At 43.3% G+C, this 20,092-nt stretch overlaps 1 protein-coding gene across 5 annotated transcripts in view; it reads right to left on the bottom strand.

Annotated features, from left to right (window-relative positions):
• The window catches only part of CSMD3 (CUB and Sushi multiple domains 3), a 591,548-nt gene that overhangs the window by 461,679 nt on the left and 109,777 nt on the right, over nucleotides 1–20,092 (bottom strand). For all 5 annotated transcript variants that reach the window (XM_083516438.1, XM_083516434.1, XM_083516435.1 and 2 more), the window contains exon 2: nucleotides 19,777–19,999. In XM_083516438.1, coding sequence (XP_083372564.1) covers nucleotides 19,777–19,999 — 223 coding nt within the window. The remainder of the gene's footprint in view (nucleotides 1–19,776; nucleotides 20,000–20,092) is intronic.

Below are 20,092 nucleotides of genomic sequence, written 5' to 3'. Positions count from 1 at the left end.
GTAACATTAAAATTGCAATGGCCATTAATTCTCATAAAGTACCAAGTTCCTCTTTCTCATCTGTAACACAAATTCTTGGCGGAAAGCAAGTGTTGTGTCACCGAACTATGGCACAACTTGCCTCATATTCTGACAACATTGTTGTTGTTGTTTAGTCGTTTAGTTGTGTCCGACTCTTTGTGACCCCATGGACCAGAGCACGCCAGGCACTTCTGTCTTCCACTGTCTCTCGCAGTTTGGTCAGACTCATGTTTGTAGCTTCGAGAACACTGTCCAACCATCTCGTCCTCTGTCGTCCCCTTCTCCTTGTGTCCTCAATCTTTCCCAACATCACGGTCTTTTCCAGGGAGTCTTCTCTTCTCATGAGGTGACCAAAGTATTGGAGCCTCAGCTTCACGATCTGTCCTTCCAGTGAGCACTCAGGGCTAATTTCCTTAAGAATGGAGAGGTTTGATCTTCTTGCAGTCCATGGGACTCTCCAGAGTCTCCTCCAGCACCATAATTCAAAAGCATCAATTCTTCGGCGATCAGCCTTCTTTATGGTCCAGCTCTCACTTCCATACATCACTACTGGGAAAACCATGGCTTTAACTATACGGACCTTTGTTGGCAAGGTGATGTCTCTGCTTTTTAAGATGCTGTCTAGGTTTGCCATTGCCTTTCTCCCAAGGAGCAGGCGTCTTTTAATTCTGACATCATTACACTATGCATTTCCTTATTTCCACTTGGCACCATTTGCATCTGGCAGTTGGAAATCTATAGCTGAATGATACCAGAACATGGGGTAAATTGTACCGTATGTTAAGGAGAGCGAGGGGGAACTCGGCGTATAATGAATGCAAGTTAACATGAACTGAAAGCAACGAACGCAAGTGTAACAATGGAATAAGTCAAGAATCAGTAAGTGAAGTCATTTAATTGCATCAAGTAATAAACTTATCTGATAACGTCATGACATGATCCACCAGGATAAACAGCTGAGGATGCAGTGGACCTCTGGCTCAATTGGCTGATTCCCACCTCAGCTGGCATTAAGTCTCCACCTCTGGCTCAGCTGAAAATACACCAACGTAACTTGTTCATCTTAGCTGAGCCAAAAATGGCTGAGCTGAGGCTGGTTCCCAGACATTTTTGCCAGACAAAAATGCTCCTCTTCAATCAGGCCTTTGGCTTATTAATATCTTATACCACTTTTAAAAGTGTTTGTGGGAGGCGCTGTAGGGAGGGTATTTTGGTTGGTTTGATTGGGGGTTTTTTGTTCTTGTTTTTATCTTGTATTTTCTGCTTTTACATTGTATTTGTATGTTGGGAACCTCCCTAAGATCTGTAGATGAAGGGTGGTATACTAACTAACTAAGAACTTAATTTGTTCTGGAGGTCCGTTCTTAACCTGAAATTGTTCTTAACCTGAGGTACCACTTTAGCTAATGGGGTCTCCCGCTGCCGCCGCATGATTTCTGTTCTCATCCTGAAGCAAAGTTCTTAACCTGAGGTACTATTTCTTGGTTAGCGGAGTCTGTAACCTGAAGCGTCTGTAACCTGAAGCGTCTGTAACCCGAGGTACCACTGTAACTAACTAATTCTGGTGGTAATCTTGTACCACCAGAAAGATTTCATGTAGAAATCCAGTTGGACGCTTCTCTTTGATATAGCTTGGCAACTATTCATGTTGGAACTTCCTTGCAGAAATTGTGAAATCAAACAAGCTGGAAAGAATTGATAGGGATAAATTACAAATTGCAGTTTGAATTGGATAGAGATAAGTGGAATCATTTCCAGATAAAAATGGAACAGTGATACCTAGAAGAGTGCCTGTAAATAGTACAAAATGAACTACTGGAGCCACGACCAGGCAGGGAGATGCCAGCTGTCTGTCAGGGAGGTCTCGTTCTGAGAGGACCAGATTGCCTCTGCCAGTGTGTCTAGATCATGTTCCCCTCCCTACTGCCTCTTCACTCTCCCATAGGTATCTGATTGGCAAGCCTGAGAACCAGATGCAGGACTAGACGGGCCATTGGCCTGATCCAGCAGGCTGTTCTTATATTCTTCCAGAAAGCATCCCCACTGCCAGGAGGTTTGAATTGCAGCTCTGCCTCACTGGGCAAGCCACTTATGCTTGTAGCGTATATACATGCAAGACCATTATGATTTGCATTATTGCAGCAACCCTATTTAAACTCAGTTTGCATAATTAGAAGTCCTTATTGCACAACTTCCCTCTACGCATACACAAATGAGTAGAGGATGGAGAGAGGCCACATCTCCTGGCAGCTGCCTTTTGAGAGAAAAAATGCCCATTCAATTAAATACAGATTTAAATGTGTATTTTGAGAGAAAAACATGCATTTAAATAAAAATTTTAGAGGATGAAAAATCTCATATCAATGCAGAAATGGAACAGAACAGAGTTATAGCTAAATAAAAAACATGAAAGTGACACAGACCAGGAACCGATAGATTTGCCTATCCCTATATAATAGGGACGTGGGTGGTGTTGTGGTCTAAACCACTGAGCCTCTTGGGCTTGAAGATCAGAAGGTCGGCAGTTCGAATCCCCGCTAAGGGTGAGCTCCCATTGCTTACTCCCAGCTCCTGCGAACCTAGCAGTTCAAAAGCATGCCAAAAAGTGCAAGTAGATAAATAGGTACCGCTCCAGTGAAAAGGTAAATGGCATTTCCATGCACTGCTCTGGTTTTGGTGTTCCATTGTGCCAGAAGTGGCTTAGTCATGCTGGCCACATGACCTGGAAAAACTGTCTGCGGACAAACGCTGGCTCCTTCGGCCTGTAAAGCAAGATGAGCGCCACAACCCCAGAGTCATCTGCAACTGGACTTAACTGTCAGGGATTCTTTACCTTTACCTTTATATAATAGTAGGGCCTACTTGCACAAGCATTTATTTGAGTATTTTCTAGTCCATCGTAGCGGTTCTGGTCACTGCGGGAGAAGTCTCATGAGCCCCAGACTTGCTCCTACATCCTGCTGCATGTGAAACTTCTGTGCAAGCCAGATCACAAAAGGAACTGGAATGCTGCTTTCTCTTCTCTGAAAATAACTCTCTTGTTCTCAGTGGATTTGTCCTTTGTTAACTTCCATGCTCGAGGTTCTCTGCATGGCAGAGAACACATAAGCTCTCAGCTCATTCTCACATCTGGTTGCATATGCCATCTATGTGCCAGGTCACAGAATGACTCAGAACACTGGAAAAAAATACCTCTTTCTCTTAGGGGATTGGTACTTTGAGATTCGGTGTGCTTATCACCTGTACACTGTCACTTGGTAAGCGTGATCCATTGTTTAATGATTCAATAGCCACAAAATCATTTTTCCACCACATTCCTATGTACGTATTCCTTCAGAAGTCACGGAAATGAACAACTATCTGACTTTTAGAAGACATCAGAAGGCAGCCCTGTTTAGGGGAGTTTTTGATGTTTTATCGTGTTTTTACTATTCTGTTGGGAGCCACACAGAGTGACTGGGGAAACCCGGCCAGATGGGCAGGGTATAAATAATAAAATTATTATTATTATGTATAGAAAAAGGATCAGGCCCAGCACCCTGCTTTCAAGGCTCTTTCATCATTAAGCCCTTCATGCAGTGTAATTCAGAACAATGTGAGTCTAACCACGTCAACGGCTATAGGGACCATATGGAAGGGAAAGGTGGTGCGATCTTGCTGCCATCATGTGCAATTGCCAGAGGCCATTAGAGCAATATGAATCTCTGCCAAGCACTCTGTGAATTTATGAAGTGCATCCAGAGGCAAGCCGCCAATGGCATCATTCCTGCTGATCCAACTCTAAAGAAATTGGGGGAAAGAGTGCGATAGGACTGGGCAATTGGAGATATCCCCAGATACAAAGGGTGGGTTAAAAAAAATAGACTCAAAGAACCTACAGCTTTTAGTGACATTTGGAAGGAAGCATGTGAAGAATTTTCTTTCTTCTAAAAGGAGAGCCGCGCTGCCTTGCAATTGCATAGAGCAGTAGTGGCCCTGCTGAGAAATATATGGACTGTGTTCCGCTCATTTTATTTTCTCATGTTGAAAACAGCTGATGAGTTCTCCAGCTGAGGCAGAACTTCTACAATTAGATTTCCTTCTGTTCGTTTGTTACGTTTCTATCCCACTCTTCCATCAAGGAGCTCAAGGTGGCAGACACAGGGATATCCCATTTTTAAGCAGCAATAGCAAAAAGAGCAACCATGTAAGACAAGAGTATTCTGGGAGATAATGAATGGTGTTTGAAGAAGGGTGGGATACTCAGGGAGGGAGGTGGAATGACTCTTGGAACTCTCCTCTGGCCATGCCCCTCTCCCAATACCACACGCCTTCCTGTCCCACATCTAACCATGTGCTTCCCTGCTCTCCACTAAAATTTCTCATGGAACACTGATAATGCCTCTTACTTGCCTGCATGAAGGATGTGAGGGTATGTAGAAACTAGACTAATGTACAAAGGTAAAAATTGCATTTGTTGCTCTGCTAATTTTTGCCTTTGATCTCACCCACCACTGTCATTTCCCCCCTGGATGGTTTGAATAGGTAGTAATGTGACCCTGGAACAGCAAAATGCTCCCCACTCATGTCCTATCTCTAGAATATCCAGCGACATTTTAAAGCCGAGCCTTAAATCAAACAGAATCAAACTGAGAGTCAGTTTAAATCAAGAATTACCAACAAGCATACCTCTAAAGCTCTAAATGGCCTGGGACCAAAATAGTGCAGCCTATTTTAATATGTGTGGCCCGTGGTCTGATGAATATCCTTCTTCTTCTCAATTTCCTCAAGGGCCTAAAAAAGACAGGGTCTTTTAAACTAAAACAGCCTTATTGAATCGCTGGACAACAGTGACCCTCATATAGGAAACACCTGGCTTCTTAAGAGAATCTTCAGAAATCATGTGGCATGAATTTGTTTCCAATGTTCATAGCATCATAGAATTGTAGAGATGGAAAGGGACTACAAGGGCCATCTAGTCCAATCACCTGCAATTCAGGACTCTTTTGTCCATTGTGGGGCTTGGACCCATGACCATGAGGTTAAGAATACAACTGTTGATTGTATAGTTTCCTGTGGGGTTTGCTGTGATGTGGTCCAAGCTATTTAGAGCTTTAAAGGGAAGAATCAGTACCTTGAATGAGTAGTGCTGCTACATAATTGTTATCCCCTTTAGCAACCCAGTTCCCACGGAGCCAGTTCCTCTGCTTAGAGAAACTCCACCATTCGCCGCTGGCGCTGACCCGGAAGTCCCCCTTTAGCTAGCCATGTGTATTGTGAAGCACAAAATTAACTCTTCTCTTCTATCTACCACCATAACTCTTTGCTTCAAAACTCCTTCTACATTCCTGATGTGTTAGAGAGAGAAAAAAACTATCAAGCCAGCTAACGAACAAAACTTTGCGGACTCTGATTTAATTTTTCTCTCTCTGAAAATGTGCAGTACAGTGGTACCTCGGGTTAAGTACTCAATTCATTCTGGAGGTCCGTTCTTAACCTGAAACTGTTCTTAACCTGAAGCACCACTTTAGCTAATGGGGCCTCCTGCTGCTGCTGCACCGCCGGAGCATGATTTCTATTCTCACCCTGAAGCAAAGTTCTTAACCCAAGGTACTATTTCTGGGTTAGCGGAGTCTGTAACCTGAAACGTATGTAACCTGAAGCGTATGTAACCCGAGGTACCACTGTATAGACAACTCCCATTTTGTGTGCATTCGAGGCCCGAAGGACTGCTGATGCACACACCATTTTCAGCCCCAGAAGGTGGGGGGGGGGGCAGTTTTTACACATGCCCCACCAACATGTTTGGTACCTTGGAATGCAACCCCTGTACAAATGGGGGAGTTGCCTGCAATTGAATTTAAAAATCATAGCACCATCATGACTGCAGGAATAGAATGGCAACTACTTGATATGAAACTTGGAAATAGAAAAGGGATCATATAATAATAAAATAAGCCTTTGTAACCAAGTCTGAATTGAACCTGGAAACTGACAGCCAAGGTAGGTGGGCCAATACCAAGTAAAATGCTCGATCCAACCAGAAGCATTTTGTATCAAGTGAAGTCTCCAGACACTGTTCCTAGACAGCTCATGCCTCTTACTAAAGCATGAATCCTTTTGGCCTATCCAGAAAAAAAACCTTATAGATACTAGCAGTACCTGGGCATTCAGATAATGCAGTGAGCAACTCCCCTCTGTGTGTGAGTTTCAGACTAATACAATACTTTAATTGATTTGCTTCTTGTGCACACTTGTAAGTCTGGAAATCACTGAGCTAGAGCTATTTCATCAGGTGTATAAAGCAGTCTGGGAAGTTGGCAGGTATGTATAAATGAACACAATGGGGGACAAGGGAGAGACTCCAACAGTGGTGCTAAAGGCAAAGGAAATGCAGGCAGTACAACATATGATTGCGTCACTGTTAGATGAAGTACAGATGGATGTGCAAACCATTGTTCCGGATCAATGTGGAAGCATTAGATCATTTCCTAATTTTAACAGCTATTTGGGTCTTCTCAAGACCAACAGCTTGGCTGTTGGAGTTGCCAGAAGGAAGCATACAAGGCGCCATCCAAACGTGTTAGGGACTCCACTCCTGATTTGTGTAGGTTTTACTCCTTAGCCTTTTCTTCTCCTGAAGATGCCCCACAAGGCAGTGGAGGTTTAGAATCAGAGTTTTCCTTGTCCTAGATGGGCTACCTTCCCATGTTAACAAGCACCATCTGCCCTTCTGCCCATGCAGTAACTGTCTTATTGACTGTTGGGCCCACTATTGGTCTCGTCCACTAAATCTGCCAGAGCCTGTCTTCACATGCAGAGGAAGTCCCTAATTCACTGAGGGTTTGAGACCCATCAGCTACCCCCACCTGGTTTAGCTGGCCAGTCAAAGCCGGTTCCCTGGGAGTGGCCACTGTTGCATGCTGGTAGCCTCTAGGAGCAACAGGTGAGAACTGAGTGCAGGATGGGGACCAAAGGTGAACAAACTATCCCAGAAGGACCACAACGTGTTGCTTACCAGAGGTACTACCCTTTATATGGATTTAATGGAATTTAAGGGCGTAAACTCAATACAGTTTGCTTCTGAGCAAGCATGCATAGGTTTGAACCGACACATATGTTGTGCATTTCTCTTTTAATATATGTCACAAAATGCAGCCACCGTTATGTTTTTAACGTGGCATTGAAGACACAAAGGTAATAGATTGTACAAGTAAAAGTGAACAAAGAGACAGCTTTTGGAACTCTAATAACCATCAGACACTAATGAAGCATTAGAATGCTGTTGTGATTACACGCTTACAAGCCATTTGCAGCCCTAAGTTCATAACATTGTACATGCTTCTAATGCTGGAGTGCCATGAGCTGCCTTTTCATTATATATTATTGTCTCATATTTATGATGTGACATTTTTGCTAAATACAGCTAAGGAAAAATCCATCATGAAAAGGTCTGTTAGATTATAGGCTCCAAGAAGCTGCCCTTTTAGCACAGACATAAATTTGCTTCAGCTAATAACATGGCCTGTTTGGAATGTAATCAGCACACTTACAGGTAGGAAGCTTCCAGGGGAGGCCATTATAGCCTTTAAAGCTAGAACAAGTCACCTTGAATGGGGGGGGGGGGAGAGAAAAATATACTTACATTTAACCTTAACTACGAAGTTTAGCTCAACCCCCCCTATTTTGCAATGTGAGATCAGGACTGTTCCTTCTGCAAGGTCTTCCGGAAGTGACACAAATGAAAGAACACATCAGGAGAAAGAGAATTTAAATTTCATTATGGAAGATAATAATACTCATAACCACACAAAAGGTACAGTCCGTGATTTGCACTGTGAGGCTGTGCAAATACATCACCCCTCATTATTCAAAGGGTCAGTTCACAGGAGATTCCCTCCCAGCCCACATTTGACAAGCATGCAGTACTTGCATAGAAATGGCAAATGATTTTATTGGTAATTTTAATGTATATTTAATAATAATAATAATTTATTATTTATACTCCGCCCATCTGGCTGGGTTTCCCCAGCCACTCTGGGCAGCTTCCAACAAAACACTAAAATACAATAACCTATTAAACATTTAAAGCTTCCCTAAACAGGGCTGCCTTCAGATGTCTTCTAAAGGTCTGGTAGTTCTTTGTCTCTTTGACATCTGGTGGGAGGGCATTCCACAGGGCGGGTGCCACTACTGAGAAGGCCCTCTGCCTGGTTCCCTGTAACCTCACTTCTCACAGTGAGGGAACCGCCAGAAGGCCCTCAGCGCTGGACCTCAGTGTCCGGGCAGAACGATGGAGGTGGATATGCTCCTTCAGATATATTGGACCGAGGCCGTTTAGGGCTTTAAAGGTCAGCACCAACACTGAATTGTGCTCAGAAACGTTTATGTAAACTACTTAGAGGTTTTGATGATTAAGAGACATATTCGAGTGGTATATAAATTCAAGTTAAATAAATAAGCCAATGAGATCAAGGGGCTGGAAGCAGCTTCCCTGTGATGAAAGGTCATAGCATTTGTAGCTTTTTAATTTAGGGGGGAAACAGAATTGAAGTATGTAAGGTACATAAGATTTTAAATGGTTGTGGAGTGGGTAGGAAGAACTTTTTCTCCCTCTCTCATAATGTTAGAGCTTGGAGCCATCAAATGAACTTGTATGTTAGAAAATTACAGACAGACAAAAGAAAGTGCTTCATCACGTAGTTAAACTATGGAACTTTGTTGGGATACTGCCAGGGAGACAAAGGCCATCATGACCCCACATCAATTCCGGACGATCCATCGATCTCCTGTAGATACAGTATCAGTCATTTAGCGACACGAGCTTCAGAAATAGCTTGCCACATTCCAGAGCTGGTGCACACTCTATCAGCAGAGTTCGCACAACGAAAGATGCACTCAGGAGAGCATATTTACAACTTTATTCAGCGTTGGTCAGAACAAAGGAAAAAACATGACTGCCTGCTTCGAGTGTCCAGGCACAGAGAGAAAAATGAGAGCAATAACAAAACAGAAACATCCTGTGAACAGGAAATACGTAGGCTGTGACTCACAACAGCCTATCCCCTTTTTAAGGTGGAATGGAAATATCCTAACAAACTTGCTGTGACAGTATGTAGTAATGGTTGTTGGATAGCTTTAAAAGGGTTTAGATAAATTTATGAGGGATAAAGCTATCCATTACTACTTCTTATTCTTTGGTGATCATTCATAGCCAAGTAAGATTGTCTTCCATAAACATGGTTTTAAAAGTGACTGTGGAGGCCAATTCTGGACCCACACATCCTTCTACAGTGAGGACATAGGTTTCTGGGTGAGAGTTGATCATGGTGAGGGTTTGCCAGGCGTGGCTTCCTCTTAGCATGTTTCTCCCTTTGGACCTGAGTTCAAGCATCTTCAAAACTCATGACATCTTTAGTAAAGGCTGTTCTCCAATTGGAGCGCTCGCAGGCCAGTGTTTCCCAGTTGTCAGTGTTTATGCTACATTTTTAAAGATTTGCCTTGAGAAAGCCTTTGAACCTCTTTTGTTGACCACCAGCATTACACTGACCATTTTTAAGTTTGGAATAGAGTAGTTGCTTTGGAAGATAATAATCAGACACCCGCACAACATGACCAGTCCAACAAAGCTGATGTTGAAGAATCATTGCTTTGACACTGGTGATCTTTGCTTCTTCCAGTACACTGGCATTAGTTCGCCTGTCTTCCCAAGTGATTTGTAAAAACATTCGGAGACTGTTGACGGAATCTTTCAAGGAGTTGGAGATGGTGTTTATACATGGTCCATGTTTCACAAGCATACAGCAAGGCTGGTAGTACAATAGCTTTGTAAACAAGCATTTTGGTTTCCCTGCAAATGTCCTGGTCCTCAAACACTCTGCACTTCAATTGGGAGGAAGCCATCCTCGTAGAGCTCAGGCAATGCTGGATTTCAGCATCAATGTCTGCCCTTGTGGAAAGATAACTGCCCAGGTAGCCGAAGTGACCAACATTTGTTGCACTGCAGATGCATTGTTTTGTGCTTGTTGGTGCAGCACTTTGGTTTTTTGGATGTTGAGCAATAGGCCAAGTTTTTCGTAAGCTTCTGAGAAGATATTTAGGATGGTTTGGAGGTCATCCTCTGAGTGTGCACACACTACGTTGTCATCAGCGTACTGAAGCTCTATGACGGAAGTTACGGTAACCTTATTCTCTGCTTTCAGCCTGCTTAGATTAAAGAGCTTTCCATCTGTTCAATATATGATTTCTATTCCGGAGGGAAGTTTCCCTTTGATAAAGTGTACCAATGACTACTGGTCATGATGGCTGTGCGCTGCCTCTACTATTTTATGTGATACACTTCTGAATGCTAGCTACTGGGGAGGACATGTGTGAAAAATGTTGATGGACTCATGTCCTACTTGCTGGCCTTTCTTAAGCATCTTGCTGGTCATTGTGAACAGGATCCTGGACCTGATCCAACAGATTTCTTCTTAATTTGTTATTATTTATTTGATTTATTATCTGCTGTTCACCAGGGATGGTCACAGTAATTTAAAAAATGCAATATCAAAAATAGTTTAAAACCAAATTACAGACCTTCAAAGAGTGCTTTGGAACAACCAAGACTTGGCTTGATGGGAGAACAACCACGTGGGTGGGTGATTAATTCTGGTTGCTTGCTGAAGAAAAAAGACTTCAATACAATGCCCTGTTCTTATTACAAGTAAAGGCCAGCTTGGAGCAGGCTGCAAACCATGCTGTGCTCACTCTATTCCTTATTGTAAGGTTTGGGAGGGGAATTCACCTGTGCAAGCACTTTTCCTCAAATGCTTGTAACATCCCTAACATATAGATTGCCCTTGACAGAATGTAAGTAATACAGATACAATGAGAAGAATAGAACTTCAGAACAAGAATGATATCACTATGAAAATTAATGATGTGGAAATCAAGGCACAGACAAAATGTAGAGCAATGATAAAAAGAAGAAATAAATTGCAACTTTCAATGCAAAAGAAGATAAAAGGAAATGCACATAACATTAATAGAAATAAGAGCCATAATTTATGATGTTTACAAGGCAGCTGATAAAAATTATCCCTGTCAGCTGAACTTGTTTTAAAATGGACCATTGTTTCTTTAGAAAATATTTAACATGTGTGGATAATTAACTTTCCCAACTATTGTGGTTTCTTTGTCATTTGAGGACAAACACAATTTCCCCTTAAAACATATTTTCTCTCCTCATGAATATTTGAGTTCCCTGCCTGACCTAAAAATAATGAATAGAAAATTGTAGACTATTAAAGCCATAAATCTGTCTCACATGATCTGATAAAGCATGGAAGCTTTAGGACAGGAGATGCTGTCCAATGTCAAAGTAGACTTCATGATTTGGCACTTTGCTCTATATCTTGATTTTCAAAACAACCAAGTTTTTGCTATCTAGAATTTTGTTCTACAGGTCAGTGAAAACTAACCGATCCCACCTTCTAAACGGCAATAAATAAAGCATGAATCAGATCCTTTTTATATGTATACTATTTAAGTATTTGTCTGTCACCTTTCAGGTGAAGATGGGGAAGCTATGGCCCTCCAAATCCTGTTGGTCTATAACTTCCATCATCCCTAACCACTGTCATGTTACTTGAGCTTGATGGGAAGTCCAACAAAATTTGGAGGGTCGTAGGTTTATCACATAAAAAGTAGAGACATCACCTTGCCAACAAAGGTCCGTATAGTTAAAGCTATGGTTTTCCCAGTAGCGATGTATGGAAGTGAAAGCTGGACCATAAAGAAGGCTGATCACCTAAGAATTGATGCTTTTGAATTATGGTGCTGGAGGAGACTCTTGAGAGTCTCATGGACTCCAAGAAGATCAAACCTCTCCATTCTTAAGGAAATCAGCCCTGAGTGCTCACTGGAAGGACAGATCCTGAAGCTGAGGCTCCAATACTTTGGCCACCTCATGAGAAGAGAGACTCCCTGGAAAAGACCATGATGTTGGGAAAGATTGGGGGCACAAGGAGAAGGGGATGACAGAGGACGAGATGGTTGGACAGTGTTCTGGAAGCTACCAGCATGAGTTTGGCCAAACTGCGGGAGGCAGTGGAAGACAGAAGTGCCTGGCGTGCTCTGGTCCATAGGGTCACGAAGAGTCGGACACGACTAAACAACAACAACAGGTTTATGACCCCCGTTTTGAAGCACAGTGTGTTCCATAAAACATAAAAATGCAATATACCTACTCATTAAGAAAACACTGTGACTTTTGGTTATTAGCCGTGACCCCCGCTAATTGATTTACGAACCTCGATTAGCGATATATGGCTGCCCGGTCCGGCGCGCTTCCCTCAGCTGCGCCACTCAGTCACGGCTCAGCAGAGTTTCACACAGCGGTGTAGAACTGTCACCAGCTTGATTCAGCTTCCAGACAAACACACAGAGTCCAGCTTGTCTATTTACAGCATTTATTCCAACATTTCTCAGGAATTTCCAGGACTATTTGCAGCCATGCCAGACTTGCGTCTTTTCCCCACGGAACACAGAGTGGGACTGGCAAACTCCTCCCAAACTCCTCCCAGCTTCGAAAGCTGACGTCAGAATGCTGAGGCATCATGGGAACAACTTAACCAGTTAAGTTCCAACTCCCACACCCCCTCTTGCATCACATTCTGACAAGACCCTCTGAGTTCAACACCTTCCCCTTTGCCTTGTGCCCCTCCCCGGCATCTTTCCCAGGCACCTGTTGAACCCCTTCAACACTCCCAGAATCACACTGTGCGACACTTTTCCACGCACCTGTGACCTGTTACCCTACTGACCCATTAGGGCCAGCAGTTGTGTCTTCTCCGTCAGACTCTTCCCCCTCTGACTTGACAACCCTTCCGTGAGCTTTCTCCATTACCGGAGATGAAGCCTCACACCTGGACACTCCTTTCACAACCCTTGGAGATGCCCAAACCTGCCCTGAACCCTGACCCTGGACTTGGTCCCCATCACCGGGATCTGAACCCTGATTCTGGACCTGGTCCCCATCACTGGGTTCAGCCACAGCCTCCCTTCTCCCTTGAGAAGACTTTGCACCCGTCACCTAGTGACGTATTTCCTTTTCCTTGAAAAACTTCTCCAGAGCAGACCCAGTAAACTGTGACCCTCGGTCGCTCTTGAACCCTTGCACCCTGGTGGAGAACCTTAGTTCCACCTCCGCAACCCAATCCTGGAACAGTTGCGCCACCTCCCCCTGTGATTTGAGAGAGAAACACCAGCCAACCTGGCTGTGGTCACCTGTCAGCGACAGCACATACCTGGCCCCACCCAGACTCTCAGACCTCATGGGTCCTGACAGATCTGTGTGAACAAGCTCAAAGGGCTCTTTGGTTACCCTCCCAAACCCGGGAAAACCAAGTACCTTTGCACCTTTGCATGCCCTGCACCCTTGGGACCTCCCACATTTCCGGAGCTTGTACCCTTTTGTGCACCTGTGCAACTTTTGCACATCTTTGGGAACCTTAGCACACTGCGCTGTGCTTTTTCAGCATTCCCACCACCCTCCATAGGTGACTCCAGAACAAAGAAATTGTTCTTGCTCTTCGCCATGTTGACCCGTTGTCGCCCCCCTCTGAAAATGGAACAGGTGTCATTTTCAAAGCACATTTTTGAACCCCTGCTTCGTTAGAGCAGATACAGATAACCGACAACTATTCAGTCCCGGCACAACGCAGATCTCTAGCTCCTCCTGTGAAGGAGAGAAAATACACGTTAGCCACACCACAGACTGCTTTTTTGTGCTCCGTCTGTGAATAAAACAATTGTTCCTGTTGAAAACAGCCCTGCAGTTCCGCAGTTTGCCTATCAGGTGCTGCCTGATAGCAGAAACCAAAACACCCAGCGTGTCATCGTGTCCTGGCTGGAGTTGTTTTTCACAGTTGCCAATAGAAGCAACAAACGTCCCGCTGCCTCAGTCCTTGGCAGCGTCCGAAAACCGCAACATCCTGCGTTGCTCTGAAGACTGGACTTATCTCAGAGTTCCCAGACAACTCCGCAGCACGTATCTCCCGCTGCAGCAGATGGCTGGCCTTGAAGCCTGTAGCAATGACGAACTCCAGTGGAAAAACACTGCTCCGGGGCTCCTCCCAGCTGGCCTCCTTCTCTTTCTTCCGGAAAAGCACTCCTTGCCAGCTCCGCCCCCTCTGAACCTCCACTTCATTCCAGTACGTACAGTGGAAAACTTTAAACGTGCCTTTGGAAACCTTCCGCCCCCCCGACCTGCTCAGCAGCACTCCTTGTGGCTAAAGCATCAGGGACAGGGGCTCCAGCCATCTTTAGGCTTTTGTAGTCCTTCTCCAGGGCTCTGGCCTCCTGCTGAAGCTTCACAGCAAACACAGCAGTACATTTCCAAGTGCCAATAGTCCCTTTGCCCCCCCTCTGGGGCCCACAGCCTTTCCCAGCTGTGCACCGGCTCTCACGTAGGTGATCAGTGCCATCTTGTCTTTCTGTTCTGAAGCAGCCATCTCCCGGCCCTTGCTTTCCGCCTCCAGCCTCACAAACACCCTGGAGCGCTGAACGGCCTCTGGCTTCCTGGCACCCAGAACAGTAGACTTCAGATCAGCAGCCAGGTTGCCCAACTTCTTAAAGTGAGCCTCCCACAGTCCTCCAAGACCTGGCAGCCTGCCATCCTCTTCCGTTCTCCCAAGGGGCCCCAAGCTGTACTCACAAGATCACCAGCTCATCCAGCACCCGTCCGGAGAAACGATTCCCTGCTGCTCTCAGCTCCTTGGCTCCACAGCAGTCCTCTGCGTTTTTTCAGCTAGCTGCTTTCAAACTCCGCAGCTGCTCCTTTGCCTCCTGCTCGACACTGCAGACTTCAAACGCATTCCAGCAGTATCTTCCGTGACAGTTTTACAAGCGATGATTTAGGATCCATAACCTGTGACTTTTGGTTATTAGCCGTGACCCCCGCTAATTGATTTACGAACCTCGATTAGCGATATATGGCTGCCCGGTCCGGCGCGCTTCCCTCAGCTGCGCCACTCAGTCACGGCTCAGCAGAGTTTCACACAGCGGTGTAGAACTGTCACCAGCTTGATTCAGCTTCCAGACAAACACACAGAGTCCAGCTTGTCTATTTACAGCATTTATTCCAACATTTCTCAGGAATTTCCAGGACTATTTGCAGCCATGCCAGACTTGCGTCTTTTCCCCACGGAACACAGAGTGGGACTGGCAAACTCCTCCCAAACTCCTCCCAGCTTCGAAAGCTGACGTCAGAATGCTGAGGCATCATGGGAACAACTTAACCAGTTAAGTTCCAACTCCCACAAACACTCATCCCACCCCCACCTCCGAATAAAACACCATCCACAGACAATTTGTTCGAATAAAACTAAATAACAATAGCATTGCTAAGCACAGCAATATCAACTGCAGCAAGCCAGTAACACACCATTAAAAACAGGCTAAAAGAAATCCCAGCACCATTTCCACAGCAACAACTACATAATTTATGAAAAAGCAAGTCGAAAATAAATGGGTCTTCAAAACCCACTTATAAACCTGGAACAAATTGTGCTGCAGGCCTGCATTCAGAACTCTGCCTGGACTGGAGGGGGCGGCGGAGACCCTGCTAATAAACCATATAAGTTTCCAAACCTGCTGGGTGCGGGGAGGGCCTGGAAATAATAGTCAAGGTTCAAGAGACATAACTACCAGCTTTTAATTACGCCAAAGCTTGGCATGCATTAACATCAGTTTGCTAATGTCTATGCTTAGCAACACACCATTTGTTGCTTGTGTTTTGCATTGAAGCAGGCTGTGACATTCTCCTCTTCATATTCGATGTTCTTTACCAGGGCTGGGAGACCTCGGGTCAAACAAAGGGGGCAAAACACAGCTCTCCAGGCTTCTCCGTTTGTCCCCCCAGTGCCCTTAACCTGCCCTTCTTGAGTACCTTTTCATGGCTTGAGGGGAAACGTCTCTGACTTTTGCATAGCTGGAAGAGTCACATCCATTGCTCTGTCCACTTTCTCATCTGACCCCAGCCATCAGTGGCATATAGGACCTGAGCATTTTCCCATGAGAAAATGTGGACCACTGGCTGAAAATGGTCTCCCCACCCTACAGGGGTGAGGAGCATCAAGTAGAAAAAAGAGACCTGGCTGTATAAAACTCACCTCAATCTAATTACATTTGTTAAATTAACAACTGTAGTTTCCCTACAGACTGAAAGATAACAGTACAGCTCACATAAATATTATCAAGCATACAGAACAAAGAGGATGAATTTGAATCTCAGTGCCTGACTATTAGGTGCTGAACACATTTCCAGGACATTGTTTTACTCAGTGTGATAGAGCTACTAGAGATCAGTGTGGAGCTCACAGGAAGTGTCAAAAGTTTTCTTGAGCCCCCCTCTCCTCCCCCCCCCAAAAAAATAAAATCCCCAGGAGCCAGCACTTCATGAACCCACCAAACAAACTAAATAGAAATCAATATTTTTTTGAATGTAGATTGAAGTGTTTTTAGGTATTCTACCTCAGAATAAAATTGTGTAAATGGGTCATAATGTATGGAGAGTCCAAGCTGTTTAAGACTCTATAGCACACAATCAACTTCAAATAATAATAATAATAATAATAATAATAATAATAATAATAATAATAATAAATTTATTTTTACCCTGCCCATCTGGCTGGGTTTTCCCAGCCACTCTGGGCGGCTCCCAATCAAATATTACAAACACAATAACATTAAACATTAAATATTTGAGGGATGCTGTTGGAAATTTCAACACATTTTTAACATATGCAAGTGCTGTACTCATCTCAGCCTCATTATGGGAACCGAGTGTGGTTTAAGGAGGTTCAGCTCTTGTGGCTTTAACTGAGCAATTAATCAGTTAAAGGTTTGTTGTTTTTTACATCACCCTACCATCACGTTGCTGAGGCAGTTTGGAAAAGGAATAAGGGAATAAAAATATAGGTGCAATTCAATAAACTAAATCTGACATTATAAAAACAGGTTAAATTGGTCAGCAGGATTAAAATTGCTGAGCCATCCTCATCATTGCCCATTTGCCTTTTCCCGTTTTCTTCCTGCCATGCATATAGAGTGCTGGTCAATTAACTTTGATAATTCTACTTAACTGACATTATCTGATCTTCGAGAGCCACCTGCCACATTGCACCTGTATAAAGAGACTATGGGTGACATTTGGAGTCTCATTATTTCTTGTATTCCTCCTTGCTACCTCTGAATCCCCACAGTAAATCTTATCTTTCTTCCGTGCCTCCTGCTTCTATCTAAGTGGTGGCCAAAGCTGCAGCACTGCATGAGGCTGTTTGAAGAAAATCAATGATCCTATGCTGTAGTTCAAAGTTGCGTCAAAAATGCTGAGCCCTTAATTTGCGCCTAATCATTTCGGAACTGCTTTTGCTCAGCTGGTCAACTGAGACAGAGATGGAGCAGTGCAGAGCAAACCAAGTTTCCTGGACTCTCTAGTAATGAATACGTGTTTTTGGACAGAGCCCCCAAGGACCCTGAAAAACACAGGAGGTCTATATTTATAAAGCAAACAGCACAAAGATCAACAAGCCCTCCAAAGAATAGGGAGACAGCAGCTACTTCTCTGACCCTTGTTTTTCAAAGCATTCTTTCCAAGAGATATTTCTGTAAGTACCGGTAATCATGATGCTTCAGCTTTCAGCCAGTGGAGGTGGCACATTATTTTTTAATTTTAAAAAAATGCTTTTTATTAAAGGTATTGCTAAAAATAATAATCTATTAACAATAAAAAGATAAACAACGTCTCCATAGTCATACATTATTGCAATACAACCTGACAGTGGATTTTACTTTGGCAACCAAGTTGGCAGGAAAGTGTCCCTCCAGAAAGATAGTGGCATAATAAATTAATGGGTACTGAGTTAGAACAAATTTATCTGTCAGAGCCACTCCTCTGGCTTCCTTGAATTCTTGGGTAAGAGTCTAATCAAGCGCCAATTGCCAGACTCTTATCATACCAAGTTTTAAGAGGAAGATTCTCCATTCCCCTCCAATACCATGCCACTAAAGTTTGGCAGTTAGTTATTAACTTTTAACAGAACCTTAGGTACTGATGTCTACCAACAAAAAAAAACAGAAAGGAATGCAAGAGTAGGATCAGGCATAATCATTTGTCTAATAAGTTACCTAAGTACAGAGAAAGTTGCAGACCCCAAAGTCTTTGGCTGATGGGACCTCACATCATAAATGAAACAGAGCCCCACATGTCCCACATCTCCTACAACACAGAGCGGGGAAGTAGGGGTTTGCGCAGCTAAGCTTCATAAGGTAGCCAGCAAATGAATCCAAAACCATACACCAGACCATTGAGTCTCTTCATTTTTCTTTTTAAAAAGTGTCAAGCTACACACAGGGCATGTTAGTCACTTGTCCCAAGCTTCAGTGGGCAGGTGTAGCATGGCCACCCTAGTTTTTCCTCCCATACACCCAGTGATGGATGCATGTGTCAATTTCAGTTTTTCTCCATTTCTCAATTTCACAACCTTAACTTCAGTTCACCCCTCTGCAATATTTTAAAAGTCTGCAGTAAAATTAATGTGCATTTACGTGCAAATTTATCCCAATGTATGTATCTTTGTGTACATTTTCTTTATCTAGTATAATCATTTCTACAAGCAATCTCCCCCCACCCCCAAATAGCATGGATTTTGTATTTTCACTAATGTGCACTTTTTATGTATGCACTCTTTGGTTGGGGAACTTTGTCTCAATGTATAGAGTAGTGTGAGTTTCAAAGAAGAGTTGTGTTTCAGTTGTTTGGGAAGTGCAAATTTGAGAAGTTTTCATTAAAATGAAACTATATGGATTTCTCCCCCATGCCTACATACACTCCACATGGTTTTCAGTTCTGATTCTGTTGGCCAGTCAGACATTTAGGCTGATTATATCTGGCAGTCACTATATGATAGGCTAACAAACCATCTTCAGGTCAAGAGAGAGAAGAACATGGCAGGGTCATGTGAAAGAGAGACAAAATCTTGAAGATTAGTTATCTCTTGCTTTCTGATGGAATGAGCAGAGGAGCAAACCTTCTAAGGAGGGGCTGGATTCCCCACCTATCAGGGATGCAGAGAATTTTCTGCATTTGCCTCAGGCAGAATATATTGCTTTGAGACCCCTTCAAACTCTTTGCATATATGTACACAATCTAAGATTCATCACTCTAATGTAAAGATATGGGCAACTGGAGAATAAAGAATGTCCCTAGGGAAAAGGACAATTAGTGCATATGCAATATTGTCTATTGGGAATACTGTTGATGCTTCAGGCAGAAGTGTTTACCAGCCTTTCTATATGAGATAATTAAAATGAAAACTAGTGGTGCTCACAAATTGATCCTGGAACCTTCTGCAGACCTTATTCTCATGTGCCACTGAGTTACCACATGCTTCAACAAGATCTACAATGTAACCCAAATAACAACTGCTTTCAGAAAAACACAATACGATGAGTTATAAGCTTTCTCATTACCTAAACTTATGGTTTGTACAAAAGCTAATACATTTGTGTCAAAGGAATTGTCAACTGTCATCTGAAAATGAATGGGCAATGTTTTCTTTTGGTGAACCTCTTTCCGTAATTTGACTTTAGCATCTGCTATTGAAAAGAGGATGAGCAATATAGCTGAAAAAATGTAACAACTTCAGTTCCAATATTGCCAGGAAAGACATTTCGAGAAAATGTATTCATTTGTAGCAAGCCATATTTTGATAGGATGTCAACAATATTTACCTTGTCCTGAAGTTTGTAGGATGTGGATGCCCATCATATAATGATAAATAATCGTATTCTTCTTCTAGAGCAAAAGACTGAAATACTATCTGTATTCTGTTTCTTTCTTCTGCAATTATTACCCACGTACAATTTGCGCCATTTGGATATCCATATGGGAAGCCGGGGCTTTCTATAGTACCATTAAGTCCTTTTAATGTTCCACCACATGTATAAATAAATCCTGCAAAAAAAACGAATAAGAAAAAAAGAGTAAATTCATTATCACCACGCATACCTTATTGAATGAAACAAATTCTTCCTCACCTTAATAGAT

The sequence above is a fragment of the Podarcis liolepis genome (genome assembly GCF_965112155.1).
Source record: "Podarcis liolepis genome assembly, chromosome: 8".
NCBI lineage: Eukaryota > Metazoa > Chordata > Lepidosauria > Squamata > Lacertidae > Podarcis > Podarcis liolepis.
Note: the sequence above shows the minus strand (reverse complement) of the source record. Positions and strands in the feature narration are given on the sequence as shown.